General features: G+C 36.6%; 3 protein-coding genes across 4 annotated transcripts in view; 2 read left to right on the top strand and 1 right to left on the bottom strand.

Moving 5' to 3' along the window:
* Positions 1 to 1,426: 1,426 nt before the first annotated feature.
* Positions 1,427 to 3,362, bottom strand: LOC145496961 (high mobility group protein DSP1-like). Its single transcript, XM_081476731.1, has 2 exons — positions 2,411 to 3,362; positions 1,427 to 1,971 (listed from the first exon to the last, which is right to left on the bottom strand). Exons 1-2 carry the CDS (start codon positions 2,767 to 2,769, stop codon positions 1,728 to 1,730), a joined length of 603 nt encoding a protein of 200 aa, XP_081332857.1. The 5' UTR covers positions 2,770 to 3,362; the 3' UTR covers positions 1,427 to 1,727.
* Positions 3,363 to 3,478: 116 nt separating this feature from the next.
* LOC145496962 (histone deacetylase complex subunit SAP30L-like) lies at positions 3,479 to 6,622 on the top strand. Its single transcript, XM_081476732.1, has 4 exons — positions 3,479 to 3,874; positions 3,997 to 4,098; positions 4,285 to 4,383; positions 5,650 to 6,622. Exons 1-4 carry the CDS (start codon positions 3,632 to 3,634, stop codon positions 5,764 to 5,766), a joined length of 561 nt encoding a protein of 186 aa, XP_081332858.1. The 5' UTR covers positions 3,479 to 3,631; the 3' UTR covers positions 5,767 to 6,622.
* Positions 6,623 to 6,717: 95 nt separating this feature from the next.
* Positions 6,718 to 21,227, top strand: part of LOC145496951 (phospholipid-transporting ATPase IA-like) — a 30,985-nt gene continuing 16,475 nt past the window's right edge. The window contains exons 1-19 of one of the 2 annotated variants that reach the window (XM_081476720.1): positions 7,464 to 7,552; positions 7,897 to 8,227; positions 12,699 to 12,813; positions 13,627 to 13,726; positions 14,625 to 14,723; positions 15,036 to 15,081; positions 15,569 to 15,609; positions 15,793 to 15,866; positions 16,560 to 16,629; positions 16,770 to 16,823; positions 16,928 to 17,001; positions 17,168 to 17,238; positions 17,384 to 17,424; positions 18,120 to 18,246; positions 18,708 to 18,746; positions 19,331 to 19,422; positions 19,758 to 19,793; positions 19,932 to 20,009; positions 20,608 to 20,696. In XM_081476720.1, coding sequence (XP_081332846.1) covers positions 8,173 to 8,227; positions 12,699 to 12,813; positions 13,627 to 13,726; positions 14,625 to 14,723; positions 15,036 to 15,081; positions 15,569 to 15,609; positions 15,793 to 15,866; positions 16,560 to 16,629; positions 16,770 to 16,823; positions 16,928 to 17,001; positions 17,168 to 17,238; positions 17,384 to 17,424; positions 18,120 to 18,246; positions 18,708 to 18,746; positions 19,331 to 19,422; positions 19,758 to 19,793; positions 19,932 to 20,009; positions 20,608 to 20,696 — 1,301 coding nt within the window. In that variant the 5' untranslated portion in view covers positions 7,464 to 7,552; positions 7,897 to 8,172. Of the gene's footprint in view, positions 7,553 to 7,896; positions 8,228 to 12,698; positions 12,814 to 13,626; positions 13,727 to 14,624; positions 14,724 to 15,035; positions 15,082 to 15,568; positions 15,610 to 15,792; positions 15,867 to 16,559; positions 16,630 to 16,769; positions 16,824 to 16,927; positions 17,002 to 17,167; positions 17,239 to 17,383; positions 17,425 to 18,119; positions 18,247 to 18,707; positions 18,747 to 19,330; positions 19,423 to 19,757; positions 19,794 to 19,931; positions 20,010 to 20,607; positions 20,697 to 21,227 lie in introns of both variants that reach the window. The other variant, XM_081476719.1, reaches the window with a different exon arrangement.

Raw genomic sequence — 21,227 nt, 5'->3', positions numbered from 1 at the left:
CTTGGCGGGCTTAAGTTGCTGGCCAAAACAGAGTTCTCAGAGCTCAATTCTTTTTTCGTTGGTGTTGGAGAGAGTCTTGGGTGAAAATTTCGTGCGATATGGATTCAGCGTCTTTGATTGGTTGGTTGTTTGCGCGCGAAAACCACTTCAACACAGAGCAACAACCAATCAGATAATACACGGATCTTTTAAGTGCTACGTTATCAGCACAAAATATTTTGGGTCTAACCTCAAATTTTTCTAGTTGTCAGTTAGATCTGAACTAGTGGTAAGCTAGTAGTATGACAAAGTCGAGGTTCTTAAGAAGGACAAACAACCAATCGCGCTAAGAGCGCGACTGGGTCCAGATGTATGATTCGAACCGCCCCTTGAACTAACCAGATTGCGCGATTTTATCTGCGTAGCGGAAGAGAAAAATAAAAAAAAAAGAAATATGTGAAGTCACACCGCTTACCGTATAGCTTTACAGCTGTTAACCTTCGTCTACGTTATACACATACTTAAGAACAAATATCTCTGGACTGATTGAATAGACGAAGATTCCTAACGCGTGAGATGTCAACCGAGCGATATGCTTACTCTGCCTTAACTCCTGTTAAAGTTCCCGAGCTGGGAGATTTGGATGGAGGACAAAGTAACAGAACAATCCAAAATGGAGACATGTTTTGCACTGTCGCGTATTTGGAAAAGGAAACATTGGTGATAAGTAAACATTCCTATGGCCTTAGGTGTCCTGCGGGGCACGATGAGGAATGAGATGAGATGGACTAGTGAAAGACCTTAAGTGGGATTATTTCCTGCCATAATCAGGCAGGCCAGGGCACTGGAAGGGGACTGCCCGTGAAACTAAGAACTTTTCTAACTAGGTCGTGCTCGTAGTATGTTGTTAGCAAGACTGTAAAAGTCATCGGACGACAGAAACGCCTTCTAAAAGGAACAGTCTGATTTCCGCATCCGTTAAACTTGTACTGGCATCGATGCAATGGTATCAGTACGTTTAGTAACTGACTCTTGAGACCAAACCCTGAACATACTTGTTGAGCCATTCCATTGTTTCCTTGTCAACCGCTATAATTGAAGACTTTGTTTCCAATAGACTTAGTAGCATCGAGTGACCAATTATAAGGAATTTCTTATCAGTCGCAGCAAACTGTGTGAATTAACATGACCATCGGTCTAATCGATGTAATTATTTTCCAGAATGAATTCATATCTCCCATGGGCCAAAAGCGCGCAACATATTTAAAATAAGCTTGTTTAAAAATGCTGCCCCTAGTTTCCCTACGCATATGTAAATTCCGCTGACAGTAATCTATCGTGCGACTTGTTCTTGAAAATATATTACAACGAACACGAACGAATGTTAGGGTACTCAGATATTGAAAACAAATAAGCCACCACACTGATTTCTTCATATCACTGGAAATGGGACGCAATAATTTTATTAAAAACCAGCTTTTCCTAAAATCAAAAAAATCAGGAAATCTTGCTCTAATTATAATCTTGTACTGCTAGCAACCTATTAAACATGCATTGATTTTGAAAGGGCGTCCATTTTCGAAATATTAAACACTATTGTGTGGAAAATGACCTGATAGCTGCTTGCATATGGACTACTATAAAATCAACAATCGAGTCTTAATTGTCCTCAGTCGTTAAAAATATTCCTAAAACAACGACGCGCTTGAGTAACACTACAAGAAAATATATTTCCAGCAGGTTGTTGATCATTCTTCTGCTTCCATTGCCACTTGACTTGTACTAGGAACTACATAGTCCCCTTTCCTAAAAGCTCTCATCTCCTCGTGATATCTTTCGCGATCTTCTTTTGCCATTTGTTCGTACTTTTCTTTCTGTTTCTCCTCCATTTTCGCCCACATCTCTCCCAGCACCTTGGCAGAAACTGCCGTCTGTGGATTTTCTTCTTTCATTTTGGCGCGTATGTCTTTGCTGAAGAACATGAAGGAAGACCTAGAAAAGAAATTCAATGGAACGAAATTTTGAATTAACTCAAAAGGAGCAAAGTCCAAAAAAAAAAAAATTAACAAGGCCGTTTTATCGAAAATAATATTCTGAATTAAACATGGCGTCTTCATTGAAAAATGTGGGGAAAATACGATTTATTCGCTTAAACTAAGATTATAACATTCACGAGGCTTCCTACCAACATATATTTCTTCTTCTGGCGATACTGGAAGACTACCCAGCGAGCAGAGTCTTTCGATCTTTCTCGGAAGATCGAAGAAGGCTTCTGCTCGCAGGGACTTAAACTTTCAAAGTTTGAGCATAACTATTAAACTCTATAATTTCAAACTTTTTACTTCTTTCTACAGCGTTTTAAATCCGTGTTTAGTGCTATCTCAATATTTTCTCACGATAGCTACAACTTTAAAGAACGAATTTGACTTACACTACTCTCTTAGGTTCATTCGGGTCTTTCATCTTCTTCTCTTTTCGAGTCTTCCTTCCACTAGCTTCGGTCTTCGGCGGTGTATAGTTTGCCATTTCGTTCTCGTACCTTATTTTGTCCTTCTCTGCAGCCTCTTTAAAACGTTGCCTTTCCTCTTCGCTTAGCTTCTTCCACTTCTCAGCACAGGCTACCATAAACACTTGCTGTGCCATAGTTCCCGGTGTTTTTTCTTGGATTTCGGCGTCGTTGGCAGGCGCTTCTGCTTCTGATTTCTTCATAGCTTCTCTTTCCTCCCTAACAAAACAATTGTAGGCGCTCAACTTTCCTTTGGGCTTGTTTGGATCCTTGCGTTTCGACATTGTGCACAGGGTTTCACAAAGCGGATGTCAGACCCTTTCTTCGCTTATAAACAAGTTTAGCAGTAAGTTTTGGTTAGTCTATAAGGAAAAGCGACTGTAAAACGTGTAAGTAACAACCCGCACCCCTAACCAAGCTGTAGAACGTTTCTGATTGGTTTATTTTTCGCGCCGTTTGATGTGCAGTGCCTCTGCAGTGCCGCCGTTGTGGGAACCACAGGCAACCCAGCCGGGTGTCCAGTGTACAACTGTACGACTGTACGCATCAAATACTTCTAGGCCGAAGTCTAGAAAGTACGAATTCTCAGCGATTTATCAATAAAACTTGCGTTGTATTTCTATTGGTAATTTGGTCACTGGGATGATTTTGAACGATCCTGAAACGCTCACAGCAAGATCAAACCGGCGGGTACCTGTGCCGAAAAGAAAAGTCCTTCAGTCGATTTAACATTTCAATTTCTAATGTTTTCGGCACTTTATGGACAGTCTACCACTGGAAGGAAATTGAAATACGTCGTATCTTACTGCAGGTTTATAAAAACTCTTTGATCTGTATTTACCACCGCTTAGGGGAACATTCAGTCTCGGAATTCGATTTCCGAAATTTTCAGGTTTTTTCCGCTTCCAACGCGCGCCGGAGGGGTTCTGGCCGTGTGTCTAGACGGTGGGATATACAGGCCCTATGGAAGGGAAAATAGACTAAATAAGGGTCAATATACAAAGCAGTCACAGAATTCAGAATAAACAACATGTGAAAATATCTTGCCCCAAGTGATGAGATATAGATATTGCGTGACGAGCCGCACAAATTGCAAAACCGCGCAATTTTCTTTATTGTTCAGCCATGTGACATGACGTCACTCGCATGTGTACAACAAACAGGAAAGGAGCGATTTTCAAGATCGGCGGCAAAGCGAACCTGAAGCGAACGGCAGGCATGAACGGTTATCGAAGCGAACAGGAAGAACAGAGCTCTACTGTTGGGCAAATTTGCTGCCTCGTAGAAGACAACGAACGCTGTAAACGTCCCGCCGGCAACGCCAGCTATTCGAAGCGAATTCAGAAGACAGTTTCTCAGAGGAAACTGAAATTGTCACTTGATGGGGACGTAAGCGAAATTTTTTCGATTGAATCCTTCACAAATCGTATTTTGGTGACCATGTTGTAGGTCTAATAGCCTCTACATACTTTGATCTATAGTAATTGCGTTCCAAACGGTTTTCGTTTTAGGCGAGACACATCTACATCTGCGAACACCACAAAAATATGATCCAAAGTGTTCGTAGCAAAAGAAAACGGAAAGATTCTGACGACGAAGGTGAACCTGCCGAGGTAAGCCAAACACAGAGGATTTCTACAGATTTTGCATCATCGTACTTATGAAACACTTAAAACGACTCACTGCTCTATATTACAGTCTGCTTTCATTTGCATGTTAAAACTCATACGTTACGCTGTTACGTGTAGCCTTTCTTGTGGAACACATTTTGACGTGTATTTCTCTTGATTTTTATGCAGGTCGACTTCTGTCAACTACAGGTGAACACATTACGGAGGTATAAGCGACATTATAAACTGCAAACCCGCCCAGGATTGAATAAATCACAGCTTGTGGAGGTAAATATATTGCAACTGTGTGATTTGTAATGTTTTCAGTCAATAACACGTTTGTTGTAGTTAGTCCGTTTTGTCCAAATCCAGTAAACAGATGCGAGCTGACGGTTTTATAGGTCCTTTTAGTATAGGTTTGTAGCTTTTCACTGAAAACTTCTAAAACAAAGACTGAATACTTTCTCAAAGTTACTGGCTTACAACCTGGTTATCTTTCTCAACGTCACACTGACTAAACTTTTTTTTTGTCTTGTGTAGTTTGTCCCTGAGTGGGGTGGGTGGAAGTTGAGGCGGAGGGGGTAGAGGTGGAGCAGTGTTGTATGATTCTTCCCAAGGAAACAAGACTGAGTTTTATGTATTTCTTCTAACTTATTCTGATTGAACATTCTGTAACTTGGCAACATCCAAAGATGTCCTTAACCTAGAGGAAAGAAATAAAATAATCATAAAAATGATATAATTTCAGGGGAAAAAAGTAATTAATCACCAGTTTTATGTGTTGTACTACTAAGTTTGGTTTCTGTTGCATCAAAAAAAGCTGAGTTTCTTCGTAGTTGAAAATGTAATTAATAGATAGCAAATATATATTGAGCAGGACAGTAAACTCTGTAACACTTAAAACTTCATGGCTGAAAGTTAGCATTCTGCATCATACTGTTCTATTTAAACAATAGAGTGTTTCTGTTGAGGAACTATCGGCTGATAGTTACCCCGTGGAAATTTGGTGTTCTTAAAACAAATATTTGCCTCAAAAAGAAAGCTTTTAGGGCAAATATGCTACTTTTAAGAACATCAAATTTCCAGGGGGCAACTATCAGACCGATAGTTCAGAGACATAAACACTCTATTGTCTTAATTGTTCACCACTAAATTTTCTTCCGCGAGCCAGTTCAAAAATCATATTGAGTTATTTTCAACTTTTTTAGAAGAAAGCCGTGCAAGCCAAATGTAAAATTTAAAAAGGAAAATAAACAAAACCCACTTAATACAATGTTAATTGTTCATTATATTACTATCCATCTGGGTATTTCCCTCAGACGAGCACTATGGCCTGATGGTGTCTCTCCACGGATGAACACTAATGTGTCATGTGACCAACTTAACCCAATGAGAATTGGAGAACATTTAGTGGTGAACTATAAGGTCATATAGGATCTGTATTAAAAGGTGTCTGTCATGTTTACAGTAGTCAAGCATTACTCAATGTGACTGAATAGACTCCCAAATATTTACTTACCTTTAGTTATTTATTTTTTTTAACTTCTGTTTCAGACTATCCAGAGACATTTCAAGCAGATACCATGTCCTGAAAAGGAAACAGTAACTTATTTCATTTACATGATCAAAACCCACAAAAGCAAGCTGGACCAAAAACCAGACAGTAACTGAGCTGATGATGTCCATTTAACTTGTTATTAATGAGTTAATGCAGTGGTCTGGATGAAGAACTTGATATTTTAGTCTGTAAATAGAGGATAACATGTTCTTGTAGATATATGTGTCTAGCTGAAGACTTAGCTAGGCAATTGGGATTGTAATTTCTAGGTGTGGAATTCTGATTCCCTTTTGTTGGTTGGTTTTGAACATCATTGCAGCAGCAAGACTAGGGGTAACTAGGTGTGCAGGTAAGGAAAGCCTGAGCTGTACTTGCAGAAAAGTCAGCTTAGATGTTTTCTAGCTTCGTCGTTGTGATTCCCTTAGCTCTAGTAATACTGAACATTAGTATTATGAAACATAGACTTGGGTGAAAATAGGTAATCTCAATCAGCAGGAAATTTTCTGTCCCTTTAGATATTCTGGCCAGACTATGTATGGCGGGATATAGCAGTAATTTTCAGCCATTAATAAGTGAGACATAACAGGCCAATACAGTACTTAGCATCAGGATTTAATATTTTGAGAAATTCCTTTGTTATGCCTTCTACTCGAGTTTGTTTCACGTGTAAATTGTTCCAAGTATGTTACCAAGTGACTTAAATAATCATTCAGAAGTTTCAAAGTGGCTCTTATCGATGTGTATAGTGTATAGTGTAAATCTTCTAAACTGAAAGAGTATGTCTTCGCTAAATATGTACTGTTCTATAGACCTAACTTTTGGAAGATTTACGTCATTTTATAGTGTTATCAGTTTCCATGGATGAGATTAGGACCATTGCGAGGCATTTTCAAAATCATTATGTAACAAGTGTTTCCATGATGAATGTTCATTTGTGATATCAAAAAAGCCTGAAGAGTTTACTATGTTTTGCTGCATAGTATGATATGTAAAATTAATCTTATTTTATTTTATTTTATTTCTCGTTACCCTTATAACCCCAAAATGAATTTCCTGTTAGGTGCTACAGTATCTTTGTTGTGAACGCAGCTGTTTCCTGTATATAATAATACAAAAATAACTCCGGGAGTTACCCAAGGTGCCTGAAGTCTGCACATTTCTCTTAGCTTGCACCTTCAGGCTTATTACATGTAGCTGTGTTAACTCAGTTTTGGTCAGTTATATCTTGGATTAAGATAAAATTTCTAAAAGAAATGAACCAAAAACAATTCTTGGATTGTAGCCTTTGGAAACAAGCTTGGCTGGAAGAAAGGTGTAAATGTTCATCATCTGTCGGAATTGTGTCATGGGATGCATAAGATGGCAAGATTCAGCAGCTTAGAAATACCAGTACCTCCCATTTCTTCCCCTCCTGCCCAAAAAACAGCTATCCTTAAATCTATCTGAAAGCTCAGGCATCATGAAAAATGGCAAACTTGCCTTCGCCCATTACCTGAACACTTCCAAAATGCTAGGATGAAGTAAGCTACAAAAAACTCCATCTTCGTGTCCCCAGCCAACCCCCCTTCCCCTATCTCTCTTTTTTGGGCACCAAATGGAAGAGTTTTCGAGAAGTATGAGATTCAAGAGCAAAACAAACAGAACAATGGTAATGGATTAAGATAGAATGCAATTCAGGCATATTTATCAACTCCAGACGCAGATGACTGACAGAGGAAGCAGCGCTTCCGATAATGTCGTGCGAGAGGTCTGGGCCCATCTCGGCAGGTGTCCCATCGGCTCCAACATGTAATATTTTCTTGTGAAAAATGTCTGCTAAAGCATCGTACATACCCGTACAGAGGAGAAGTTCCTCAGAACTGATTGATGTTTTGGACGGCTCCGAAACCAGCGTTGCAGGTAAATTATCAGTCACATCTTTGTTACACTTCAAGAGTTATGAAATTTGTGATGCTCAAGTATCATGAGACAAAGTGACGTACAGCTTTGTAAATATAACCAGAAATCCCTCAAGTTCTCGACGTTACTTGTACCTGTTTAGTGTTCATAAGCAGACGTGGAAAACGTTGGTACAATCCAACAGCGCTTAACAAATCGAAAGGCACTCCAACTTGTATTAAATTTGAAACTGATTATTTTCAGTATATTCGATCGATGGCGATTCGGATTTGGTTACATTTTGTAATTTTGGTGTCTGCTTTCGCACTACATTGTTTTTCTGCTGCTTTTATTATGATTATGAGGTGGACGTGGTGGTGAAACTTTGATCTCCTCTTGCCCCTGAACACCTGGTGGAAGCAAACTCGAGGAGATCTTCCAGCGGCCGGAAGAACCCAAAACACAAACAGCTGAAAGAAGAGAGCACTGCGCAGGCGTGACTCTGTCAAGCTCCGAATTTATAAATTTTAGGTGGATTCAGGAGGGAGAACAAATGTTTTCGGGTTTTGTTTGAGGATATCCTCCTCGCTATCGCAAATCTTTATGCTGTCCATAAACATCAATGATCTAGTCGTCGAATTATGGCGGAAGGATTCAAATTGACGGCTGGTGGCTCGAAAACCGATGGAAATAATGGTAGGTGTACAGTATGCCAAAATCGAATCGAAAGATGGCTAGGAACTCCCCTGCCAAAACTTAGTTTTAGTTTGTTTATCAAAGTAAGCTTACATCGTAGGAATTTTCAAATTATATTGCCGTACTCTGAAGAGCTTTTTATAAACACATTCATTTACTGAAATTCACTCGCCTGGAAAATAACCTGACCCTTTTCAGTTTCCAATTGTTGGGTTTCACGATCATGTTTGTAAAAAATCTAATATTCTAGGACACAATCATTTGCATTGATTTCCAACCTTAAAAACCGCGGATAGATAAAAAATAAATCTAGCACTTCGTGGACTTGATCCTGGCATGTCTGAGTTTGATTCAGACGAAGATGAATTAATTTTGGATGATCATGAAAATGAAGTTATCTCAAGTTTTCTTTATGAGGCTAGTTGAGACAGGTGTAACTCAACGGAATCAAGCGTCCATGACCTCTATGTCAAACACAATGGCCTGGGCTTGATCGAACAAAGAAACCTCCATTTATCCTCTGCTTTTCTTGGAAAGAATACAGTTTTAATTATGCCACAGAGGTAGATATGCATTGCAAAAAAACACAAATTTGCAGGAAAGTTTTGATGGTACACTTTCCAAAGAACTGCTTGGCTTTATCTCAAATTTTTTATTACATGATTTCATTTTTTTTTTTTTTTTTGGTAGGAATAATGCCTTGAACTGTGTTTTCCAAACAAAAAATACTGCTAAGCTCATGCTATTTTGAGAATAATAATACCTGTAAGCAGGAATCATGTACCAACGAAAAATTAAATTTAAGAGTAGGAAGATCAGCTTCAGTTATCTAAGTATTCTTTCTATTGCTTAACACAGCATTTGTTGAATTGTGATCACAACCTTATGCATATGTTATTTAAAGTTGTGGTTTTTGTCCAGTTGGTAGCATAAGGCAAGATATATTGGATACTAGTGTTCGTTAGGCCATATTGAGAAATTAATAAAAGTGCACATGTCACTGTAAAAGGCGTTTCTTTCATGCATGCTACATAATTTGCCAGCTGAAAAAGCCATGAGCTGTGATGTCAAAAACAGGAGGCATTGTAGTTTCCTCAGTTTTTTAATACTCCAAAACAAAGTAAGGGTTCATGTGGTGCTTACAATGAAGAATACATTGTCCCACCAGCTAGGAGGTTCATCTATACAGGAAAAAACTGTGCCAGAGGTTTTCAAGTACAACGTAACAGACAGCTGAATATTTTGAACACCAGTGGCAATTCAGTTGCTTAGAACAGAGTAAATCTATTACGTGAAACATATCAACTATCACTGTATCAAGTTTTGAAATTTTTTAGTAAGGTTCTTCTTAGTTGTAAGTAATTGATTGTCATTATTTTACTTGCTGGAAGATCTTAGATATAAATAATAATGTGCTTGAGTAATAATACAAAACTAATGTGTTTTAATGTAGAATTTATATTAATTTTAATATCATGCTCTAAACGTTTTCATTCGTTGTTATTCACTTTGAGATCCAAGCTGACTGATGTAGGATTTTAATTCAATGTGGGCGGCAAAGATTCCAACCTAAAAAAATTCAGATCCTTGAGACCCTCAAACAATGTTGCCTGAAGGATCAAATTTGGCTGAAATCATCAGGAAACTAGATATTTTTAATTAGCTATTTTTTCATCATATATGGGATATTTTTGTATACAGAAGACTCCTAACTGGGAGAGCAAGCCGTGAGAGAGTTAGCATATATGTGGGAATAATGTATTACTAAGTTTCTGGTGGCAGAGCAAATGTTCAGGTTTTGAACTTCACATTTTGTTCTCCAAATTCAACTCTCTGAATGCAAAATGTGAATTACCAACTGGTCAGCTTGCCAGGCTGGGTTCTAAGGAAGTTTTCTGTGTTTTGCTTTCAGTGATTTTCATTAACATAGTAATGCTATATATATGTTTCACTGATGACATAATTAAGTTGATTTTTAGGCTTAGTGATGGATAATGAATGAATTGGAAGGTACAGTTGAACTGCACTAATTCAAACTCTCAGGGGAAACAAAAACAGTTTGAAATAGTGGGAGTTCGAAATAGCCGATAGTAAATGACTGAAGGGTAAACTAGGGAAATGGTTTTGGGTTGAAATGAAAGGGAATTCAAAATAACGGATTTTGAATTAGCAGTGTCCAACTGCCTTCAAAGTATGGTGTGCACTTGTATGTTGAGGTTAAATTCTTTTTTTATTATAATTATGTTTCAAACCAGTTTGATTTTTCTTTCTTTTTATCATATTCATTAGCACATCACATACAGAGGGAAATTAAACAACAAAATTTCAAACGAGAAACAAAATTTACCCACAATGTGTAAAGTGTGTACACAATTTTGTTTGATTTCACAAATTGTATTTAACAAATTTATATTTCTGAATACAAGAAGCAGAAAAATTAGCATGAGCATCAGCTTTAAAGGGTTTAGAAAAATATGGCAGAGATAGCATTGTTCAGGCCATACATGTTCTTTTCAATTTATTATTATTATTTTTTGTTTTTTCACAGTTTGAACAAATTAATGAATGGTGCATTATATTTTTTTGTCACCTAATATACACAGTCATTTGCAGGGATTTTACTGACTTATTAAGAGATTTTCAAATTACCATCTTCTTAAACAGACACACATATGCCATATTCTTCAGAAGCTCTGAAGTGTCTGAATTGGCTCCCTCTGGCTGGAAGACGTTTTTCTCACCGATTGTACCGCCATAGAAAATGCAATCAAAGGAGACATTCCGCAACATTTTGAAAGATTTAAATCGACACTAAGAAGTTCACATGGCTACAACACTAGACATGGCTACTTACCTAGATTGCCTAAACCTAAAACGGAATGTGGAAAGAGAGTGTCCTACTTCCGTTTTACAAATGACTGGATGTCTCTCCCAGTATTTTTAAGAAAGCCAATGCCATGCACAATTTTTAAGAAAAACATTATAAGGTTCTTAATGGATGAACATTTTTAGAAAAAATGACAGTAGGTAGTTTTGGTAGTTTTAGTAGTTTTAATTATTGTATATTTTAGATTTTAGATCTGTGATACTTGTATTTCTTATTTTAGATTTTAATACTTTTTATTTTATAGAGGACCTCCCTGAAAACCACGTATTTATGTGACGGGTGCTTCCTCTTTAAAGATTGTTTTTATTATTATTATTATTATTATATTATTATATATTCTTTGTTTCTTCAATAGTTCCAATTGGCTAGCAGTGACTTTAAAACAACACTGCCTATGCAAAGTTTGTGATGCAGTTGATGACTATTTCGTCATCTATAAATCTGTACATTTGAAACTCTGTTTGAACAGAATGGTATTACAAAATGATGCACCAAAGCTTATAAATTTGGGTGTAATAAGCACGAGATGGTGTGATTTTTCTGTAAACTATTTCTTTCATTAAGATGGTGTGAGTTTCAGTTGAATTTAGATTTTTTCTCATTGTCATTGAAATAAAATATAATTCTGAAAGTGCATTATTTATTTTGTGTTGATTTAATTTTACTTACTGTTTAATTAAATCAGTGACAAGAACACTGTCCACCCATTATTTCGTGGTCATGACAATTTTTGCTGTTCTATAATATTTTTTTTTACAATTTGAATGGTTTAGTAGGTATGTTTTGTCAGTTGAGACTACATAATTATTAGGCCATTTCTTACGAGTTGTTTCAGAACATGTTTTTGTGAGAACCCATCAAATTGAAAATGGTAACTTCCAATAAAAATTAAAGCAAACATACAAATAAAACTTGATTTAATACGAAAGGTTTTTGCACAAGGACTTGTTTATTAAAACCACAAATATAAAGGTGGTGGTGAACAGTCATTGTGAGACTTTGCAAGAAGGCAAGACTAATTTGCAAACCTGAGACATTTCGACTTTTAAAAATGCAAGGTCGAGACATCAGACATCAGACATCATTATTTTATAATTTAAGCAAACAATCAAGTTGGGACTTCGAAACTTTTCTAGCCTCGCAAGACCCCAAGATAGCTTTTTGAAAAATTCCAGACTGCAAGAAGGCTTTGTTTTTTTAAAAAAAATTGAGAGTGAGAGGGACATGACTGCAAATTCAGCAAAATTTTGCAAAACTCATGGTTTTTAAAGGACCATATTTCCTCACCCCTATATTAGGAACTGATTCTTCATGAAGAATCACCCAAGTGGGAAGTAAGTTCTGGTTCTAACCAAATGAAAAAACCTGAGTGAATGAATTGTGAACTGACCCAGCACTAGGCCACCCAAGTAATAGGCTGGATTTCCAACCCTCCCTCGTGTCCAGTTGCATTCCTTCCCAAAAAGGGTTTGGAGAGAAGCAGCCTGGGCTCCTTTCCTAAACAGCAGTGTGCGATTGAGCCTACCCAGGTTATTGAATCCAGGATATTTGATCCACATATACTTTTTATGTTCTTTGTTGTAGAGAACTATGGATCACTTAAAAGTGAAGTTTCTGACACTACTGATGGTTCCGAGGCAGACAGAATCATCATCATCAATAAACCACAGACTCAACAGTTTTGCAACAACAAGATTAGGTGAGATAAATGAACATTGAAACCATTTATATTAAATTTTAATTGTTTGTGTATGCAAAGCAAACTTAAAAGAACATCGAACATTTTCAACTTACATGTAATTGAGCCATCTTTCAAAGCTGAAAAATTAATCTGAGCATGACAGTAAATAATGTTCCTTTAAACCTGAAGTGAATATTATGTTGATTTGCCTTTAGTTATTTAAATTGTTTTCTATAGCCAGTCCTGTTTATTCTGTAAGGGGTTGGGAGGCTCCCATGTGAAAAGGTCAGAGGTGCACATTGGAAAATTTTAATTGAACCCCTAAAGGGGGTAATTTTGGGAAGTAATGTTTAATATCAAATGTTTTGCAAGTGTAGATCTTTTTTTAAATGTATAAATTAATAATTACAAAAAAAAAGTAAATAAATAAAATGCAAGATAGTGTAAAGCAGCACTATCTAAATGCAGCTGTTTAACAAAAGTTTTCCTGTATAAGAGTGAACTAAAGGTACCGGTATAACAATACCAAAAGCTGGTGAAAAGGTGTTATGTGTAGTGGTAGTTCACCAGTGTTTGATAGATGTTCATAGCGTTTTAGAGCAAAGGGAGGAGAAATCACAGACGTGCATATGTGACTTTTTTATCATTCAATTCCACTGACACACTGGGAACTGCGATCAAATAGCAGTTAACTATCCTTAACTCTGTGTGATGTTGTCCCACTGTCCCAAGGAACATGTATGATTAGTGAGTTTGTTAAAATGGGGTTGAACTGTAAATGAAACTGTACAGTCAGTCTTAATCAGGATGATTTGTTGAACTCCTCTGCAGCACTGCCAAGTACAACTTCTTGACATTCCTTCCCAAGTTTCTCCTGGAACAGTTTAGTCGATATTCCAATGTTTTCTTCCTGTTTATCGCACTTTTACAGGTAGGTAACAATGCTCTGTAAGTAACAAACCATTATTATACATTATGTATCCTTTATTATAACACATTGACTGTCTAGTACCTAATTTCTTTGCACATCTTTAGATGTCTTGAGTACCAACAACTTGATAACTGTGACATACAGAGTGGATAATACATGGGCGCCTGTAGATATGGAATATCTCTTCGAGTGTTCAACTTGATATCTCACGAGTGAGATGTAAAGTTGAACACAAGAATAGATATTCCACATCTACATGTGCCCATGTATTATTTTGTTTATTATATAAACATGCTGGTAATGACATTTTTGACAATTTTCCAAAGATTTCCAACCACTTTCCGAAGATTTCCAGAGATTCTCCAAAAATTGTCCAGAGGCCACATGAACATTTCTGAACATTTCCCAAAAATGTATGGAGATTATCAAAGATTTTTAAAGATAACCAAAGATTGCTGAAGACTTTGGAGGAAGATCCGAAGATGTTTTTGATCATACACCAACAAAGTTTAGTACAATTTAAGGGTCAAACATGAAATCAGTGAAATCATCAATGTCTTCACTAGTGAGGATATGGAAAATACGCCACCTGAATGCAGGATGTGGTTTCGTATGAATTTTACAATGGTGTATTTTCCAGTAAAACACTCTTGTGTATATAATGATAATAATCCTTCAATTATTGAAGGATTTCATGCAAAAATGGCATACATGTATATTGTTTTTTGGGTGATATATGCCCTTTTTGCACAAAATCCTTCAATTAGTTCTTTATTCAGTACTTTGGCAATTCAATATTTATTTATCTGCATGGGTGTATGGATCTTATTGACTAAATAGTTATAAATCCATTTATTTATTTTAATTTTTTCTTTGTTTTTTTGTTGTATTTTTCCAGCAAATAGATGATGTTTCTCCTACTGGTCGTTACACGACAGCAGTTCCTCTCCTATTTGTTCTTTCTTGTTCAGCTGTGAAAGAGATTATAGAAGATTACGTGAGTTACTTATCTGCTTATTAGGGAATAAATTATCTCAAACTAAGAATACTGAGTTTTTAAAGCAACTTTTGTGGTTTCTTTTATGCCTTTTGTCACACTTTTTTATACCAGTGTGGTCCATATTTTAACTTTTTGTTGGATCTTTCTTTTGTCTATGACAAAATAAACCTAGAGAAACATGAAGTGATATTTTTAATATTTTTCATGTTTATTTATTAATTTTTTTTCTGGCATTTAATTAAAGTATTTGATGTAGATTTATACCTGGCTTAAAGTACTTAATAACTAATTTTTATTAAATCATTTCAGAAAAGACATCAAGCTGATGATCAGGTTAACAATCGTAGAGTTAAAGGTAAGTTATAATATTAGCATGTTTTGATAACTTGTTAGAGTGTGAACTAAATTTCGTTCAGTTCTTGGAATAATCATGGTTCATTGGAATAATCATGGTTGAGGTAAGTGTTGTCTTCCAAAGCTGACTCCTTGCATTCCAGATGTCACAGACATACTGCTGTCGGCAAGACACCATCAAGACATTTCTACTCTGCTGTGTGCATTCCTTGACTTCACATATCAACTCTTAGAAACAATTCGTAATAATAAATGTGAGCTTGGAAGATTAATGTTTATTAACTACAAGTAGATAAGGGAGAATGATCTGTTGGTATTGAGTAAAATGTTATAAGTTTTTAATTAATGAATTAATTATTGATTAATTTATTAACAGATTGTTCCTTTCTTGTTGCATGCACATATTTCAAGAAAATGTTCTTATCCAATGAATAAAGGAAATTATTTTCAATGATAGTGACTACCATGTATTGAATTTTTTTTCTTAGTCTTAAGAGATAATACCATACAGTCATTATTATGGACTGAGGTAAGATTTACACTGCTAAAACTTTAACTAATTTGTAGTCCTCAGTTTTGAATATTTAGTTCATTTAATTTGAAAGTTTTATTTACTTTGTGTATTATTTACCTTTGAGTTACTTATCATCTACTACTGATAATATTTTTCCAGAGTGCTGTTTGCAAGGTTTATTCTTATTGTTTTTTTCAGGTCCAAGTTGGGGATATTGTGAAGGTTGTTAATGGACAGTTCTTTCCTGCTGACCTTATTTTACTCTCGTCAAGGTAAATCCTCTGTAATGCAGTGGTAAGTCTTAATGGATATATCATTTCTTTTCTATTTTTAAATATATATATTTAGATTTATTTGTTTATAAATATTCTAAATTAATGACTGGCATTATAGAGAAATCTGCTATAAAAGTGAGTTGCAATAGGGTTAATTGATGGATTTACTATATCAATCGGTCAGCCAATGTGTCTGTCTGTCTGTCAGTCAGTCAGTCAGTCATTTCACCAGTCTTTCTGTCTGTCCATCTATCCGTCTGTCTGTCAGTGAGTCAGTGAGTCAGTGAATCCATCAGTCCATCAGTGTGTCAGTGCGTCAGTCCATCAGTCCTTCAGTCTGTCAGTCAGTCTGTCAGTCAGTCTGTCAGTCAGTCTGTCAGTCAGTCTGTCAGTCAGTCTGTCAGTCTGGGAACAGTCTGCTGAAAATAATACTATGCTTGAAACAGCTCACACAATATCATTGATATTACCGTCGAAATCGTCATCTAGCTCTAGTACAAGCAACAGTGATCCAACATCCTCCATTTAATGAGTGTGAAACTCGTTTTGCAAGTGGAATGGAATGAGACTGTCCAGACCCGTCGTGATCCATTCAACACCAAGAAATTTGCAAACTTCAGCCCAGGATTTTTGGTTGAATGAATCGCGCCCAAAGTGTGACGATATTTTATTCTGGTATTTATTTTACAGTGAGCCAATGGGAATGTGTTACATAGAGACTTCAAATCTTGATGGCGAAACTAATCTAAAGATTAGACAGGTTGGTATTCTGTTAAATATACAGACGTAGTTTAGTTTTAATATTTGAATATTTATTCTCTCTTGTAACAAAAAAAAAATACCAAATAAATTTAAATGCTAAATTTATGATCATTGTACTTTCCATTTGTCTTATTCTAGGCATTACCCCTCACAGCCAAAATGACCTCTCTAATTGAAGTTCGTTGTATGCAAGTAAGCCGTGTTGCTGTTTTTAGAACTAGAAATTATTTTTACTTTGTCAGTGATTGAAATGGAATGTCTGTTAATTAACCAACATGTTTTTGTTTTGATTGTAGGGACGTGTGGAGTGCGAAGGACCAAATAATCGACTCTATGACTTTGTTGGAAACATCACCCTCCAAACACAGAAGTAAATATCATTACCACTTAAGACTTTTCAAGCAAATATATTTATTAACACTTACTAGACCTGTGAATCTTTTCAAGTTTTTTGGGACTTTGTGCATCAAGTTTATTTGATGGGACCCAAGACACAATTATTATTGAGGATTAATGTGCAAGTTTTTCTTTTGCAGGTCACTTCCGGTAGGGCCGGAACAGGTCTTGTTAAGAGGAGCACATTTAAGGAATACACAATGGATATTTGGTGAGTCAGGGCAGAATTATATAATTACCAGCTGAGAAATTAGTGTACAAACACAATCCTGTGAAATTAATGTCACTTAACTGTTAGTAAGGTTTCTCCAGTCAGTGTGTTACATGTTAAGACATTCCATGGCATTCTTTTGTAGGTCTTGTTGTTTATACTGGACATGACTCCAAACTCATGCAGGTATGAAATTACTTCGCAATATGGCTATGATAAAATAAGTTTTATTAGTTTTAACAGAAATCAATGGTAATTTCTGAGCTTGCCCTTCAAGCAAGCTGTAACTAACTCGGAACTCCTTCCCACTAGCTGCTTCCCCTCTCCACCAAAAAAGGAATTTTTTTCTTTTGAGCAGGGCTAATTAATTTAAAATTAAATGAATACTCAAAGCAAAGGACAGAATCCACTGGCCCAGCTGCAAAATCCACCAGCCCTGGGCTATCGTACACAACTTTCTGGCATGCTGCAAACTTTGAATCAAGTATGTAACATCCTGGGGTTCTTGCTTTGATTGTGAGATCATCAAAAACTTTCACTCTAGCAAGTTAAAATTTCATTCCTGTTCAGGCTTTTGAAACTTTAATGACTCCAGGACCTGAGGAAACTTTGGTGTGACTTGTAATACTGTAATCTTAAAGGGGTTCAGTCATGGTGTTTTGAGTTATTTTGGCCACATACAAAATTACCTTTAAATGGTAGGAAACCTGAAACACCAAAGAGATAATGATAAACCATAAAGGAACAAGGATGGCTAAGGATAGAAAAGATTAACACAAATTACAAATGACAAATTTGAAAAATTGAGGCTATTAAACTTTTCAATATATGCAAACTGTGACTGAGCTCCTTTAACCTGTTATCTTTATTTTTGTCTTCAGAACTCCACAGCTGCGCCAATCAAACGGTCAAATGTGGACCACACTACCAACATCCAGATCTTATTTCTGTTTGGACTGCTTCTTGTCTTGGCTCTTTGCAGCACTATTGGCTTCAAGATATGGACAGGTCAGTTCACAATACTGCCCAGAATCAATTTGACAAGTCAGTTTTACCCATGCCCAATGGTCAAATACAATTCACTAGTCACACATTCTTATCATTCTAAAGTAGTCACACAAATTGGTCACACACTCTTGTCGCACACAGACTACACAGTGGCACTGGTAACACAAACTGATCACACATTCTAGTCACACACTGGTGACATATACGTTCATCACATATTCATCACACAATGGCAATGATGAAATTCTGATCTCACTCTAGTCACAGATTGCTGACACTGCAGTACAAATATGTATATATACTGAAATATGTTTCCACCGAAAACTTACTGACAAATTTTAACATGAATCAGATTGTTTACCAACATATGTTAGATAAGAAATGTCTACCAATGGAAAAGTTACATTGTGTTGAATATTTCCTACCAAAATATGTTGTAACATGCTACCTGATATTTTCAGATAATCACCAAGAAACTGACTGGTACCTTGGATATTCTGGTAAGTACGATGTAGGTGCCTCGTTCCGTAACTAGTGGGTAATAGGGTGTACCAATGGTTTGTACACTGGGCCCTATAAGAGAGGTACAGGCTCAAGTTCATGCTGTCCATACTGGTAGTCAGAAAATAGTGACCCTTGAAAACATAGCTTACTCCCACATAGCTTATTATCCATCCAAGCTTATGACTGGTGCCAGAAAATTGTTGAGTGAACCCGACACAAGGCTGTGGGAAAATTTGTGATAAGCTGGTAATCCCATCCAATAGTAGCAATATTTGTCACTCTGCATCATGCTACAAAATCCTGAATAATTAGATTTTTCCAGAAAATAGCCATACCCCTCCCACAGAGGGTTTTTGCTTTGAGTTCCCCCTCCCCACTCCTCTGGAACTTTCAGTTTTGCTTCATACTTTCCTTTTAAAGTTATGGCTTTGGCAACCTCCTCCTTTCCCCTTGCAATTCTCAGTGACCCTCCTTGGGGTGGGTATGGATATTTTCTGGAACGGCTCAATTACCATTTTATCACCAGTTAATATTTTTAGACTTCAGAAAGGCTAAAATTGTTGTAAAATTTTCTTCACAGGTAAAAGAGCTCAGAACCTTGGCATGTCTTTCTTGACGTTCATCATTTTGTATAACAATCTGATACCCATCAGCTTGACAGTGACTCTTGAGGTATAGTTCCCATACTGAATGTCGCATACATCTATTTCTTGTAATTAAGATTTGCAAGAATGAGTTGATTTATTGTAATATGACATTATCACCTAACTCATGTTTTCTTTATTCTCATCACATTCCTGCTTGGGAATGTGTTCATATTGTAAGACAAAATTGGATTTTGAGTACTGTCGAGAGTTAATGATAAGGAAACATTCTTTATCTCAAATCACAAAATTAATTTAAAGTCCAGATCATTTTCTCATTTCCTACCTGAGGATGCTTCTTATTTGCTGAATTCCAAAGATTTTAATTTTTTTATTTATTTTACTCTAACCTTTGTTACACAGGTTGTGAAGTTCATACAAGCTATCTTCATAAACTTGGTATGTTGGTTTAGGCTTAGTGTGTCTTTCTTAAGTTCATCAGACACTCTTCCACACACTAAATGAAACGCTGCAGTGTTTGATTTTTCCTGGTTTCACTATCCTTCAAGGTTTACGTTTTGTTTTGTTATGTCACAGGACATTGATATGTATTATGATGAGACAGACACTCCAGCTATGGCAAGAACTTCCAATCTCAATGAAGAACTAGGACAGGTCTGACAATACCTTTTCTAACTTTTCTTTAAATTGTGTTTGCAGTTTCTTCAAAGGAAATAATCTTGTTAGCATTATTTAAGTTCTGGGCACAAGAGTGGTTGCAGGGTAAGAGAGTTTATCCCCCACATAGGCCTTAATCTCAAGATAATCCCTCTTAAGTTATTTTTAGATCACTTCTGGCATGAGAAATGGGTCAAGAAGAAATAGCCAATCCTGTGGTTTTGGTCATGTGGGCAGCTGAGGTGAATTTATATTACGTGCTTTTTCGTCCTCCAAGAAGACATCAGTGCAAAGTGTGTGGTAACATCAGCCATGGAAGTACTGGGTACCATGTCTAAAAATAACTTGAAAAGGACTACCTTTAATAAGAGTGAGACCTATATGTGGGATTAACTTTCTTACCTTTATCCTCTCCTGCCAGTTACACATACAATATGTTACAGCTTCTGCACACTGATCTCTTCACTCATCACAGGACAATGATGTTAGCTAATAAATTGTTGCAGAACAGTTAGATTGTAAATTCTCTGTTATGGTAGTGTGGTTCTTAGTCGACTTTGGGTTTGATTTTGTTTGTTCTTTTGCGCTGATGCAGGTGCGGTACATATTCTCAGACAAGACAGGCACACTTACTAGAAATGTCATGGAGTTCAAAAAGGTTTCCATTGGAGGAATTAGTTACAGGTTTGAGAATACTATTGACTTGAATATTCTACCTTGTGAGCTAACTTCACTCCTTACTAAGGCCCTGGAGGCATATTGACTTCCAGCATGTTTAAGCTGGCAAGGGCTAGGGTGCTTATTTAATTCATAGAAGCACCGATTATCAGTTTGCCCCTCTTAAAAGTGGATAGGAGGGGGAGGCTCTGTACATTTCTTGCTCCAAAGAGGGAGGGGGGTGGATTCTTTGGGTGAGGGAAGCGTTAATAAGGATTTTAGGTATGCATAGCCTTCTCTATTCTAAATTTCTAACTGGCTTCAGTTATGACATCTTTTACAAAGTAGACCTGGCGTGTTAGGTTCTGACCAGCTAGAGAAACTATGCTAGGAGAATTTAATATAGCCTTATGTAATATTAGCTATAGCAGTCATTTCCTTTCAAAGAATGTTAGAGGGACGTGAGAGCTTCAGACACGATGTGAAGCATCTGGTTTTTACATACCTCTAGCTCACACTCCTGAGATGAAGAGTGCTATGAAGGCTGACTTTGTTGCA

The sequence above is a fragment of the Orbicella franksi genome, chromosome 9, assembly GCF_964199315.1.
Source record: "Orbicella franksi chromosome 9, jaOrbFran1.1, whole genome shotgun sequence".
Classification (NCBI taxonomy): domain Eukaryota; kingdom Metazoa; phylum Cnidaria; class Anthozoa; order Scleractinia; family Merulinidae; genus Orbicella; species Orbicella franksi.
The sequence above is the reverse complement of the archived record's forward strand: the minus strand, read 5'-3'. Positions and strand labels throughout refer to the sequence as shown.

Coding starts and splice junctions, on each gene's coding strand:
- LOC145496961 (XM_081476731.1), bottom strand. CDS start 2,769: ATGTCGAAACGCAAGGATCCAAACAAGCCCAAAGGAAAGTTGAGCGCC. Junction 1,972..2,410: donor AATGAACCTAAGAGAGTAGT/GTAAGTCAAATT, acceptor TTTCTTTTCTAG/GTCTTCCTTCATGTTCTTCA.
- LOC145496962 (XM_081476732.1), top strand. CDS start 3,632: ATGTGTACAACAAACAGGAAAGGAGCGATTTTCAAGATCGGCGGCAAA. Junction 3,875..3,996: donor AATTGTCACTTGATGGGGAC/GTAAGCGAAATT, acceptor TTTTCGTTTTAG/GCGAGACACATCTACATCTG. Junction 4,384..5,649: donor ATAAATCACAGCTTGTGGAG/GTAAATATATTG, acceptor CTTCTGTTTCAG/ACTATCCAGAGACATTTCAA.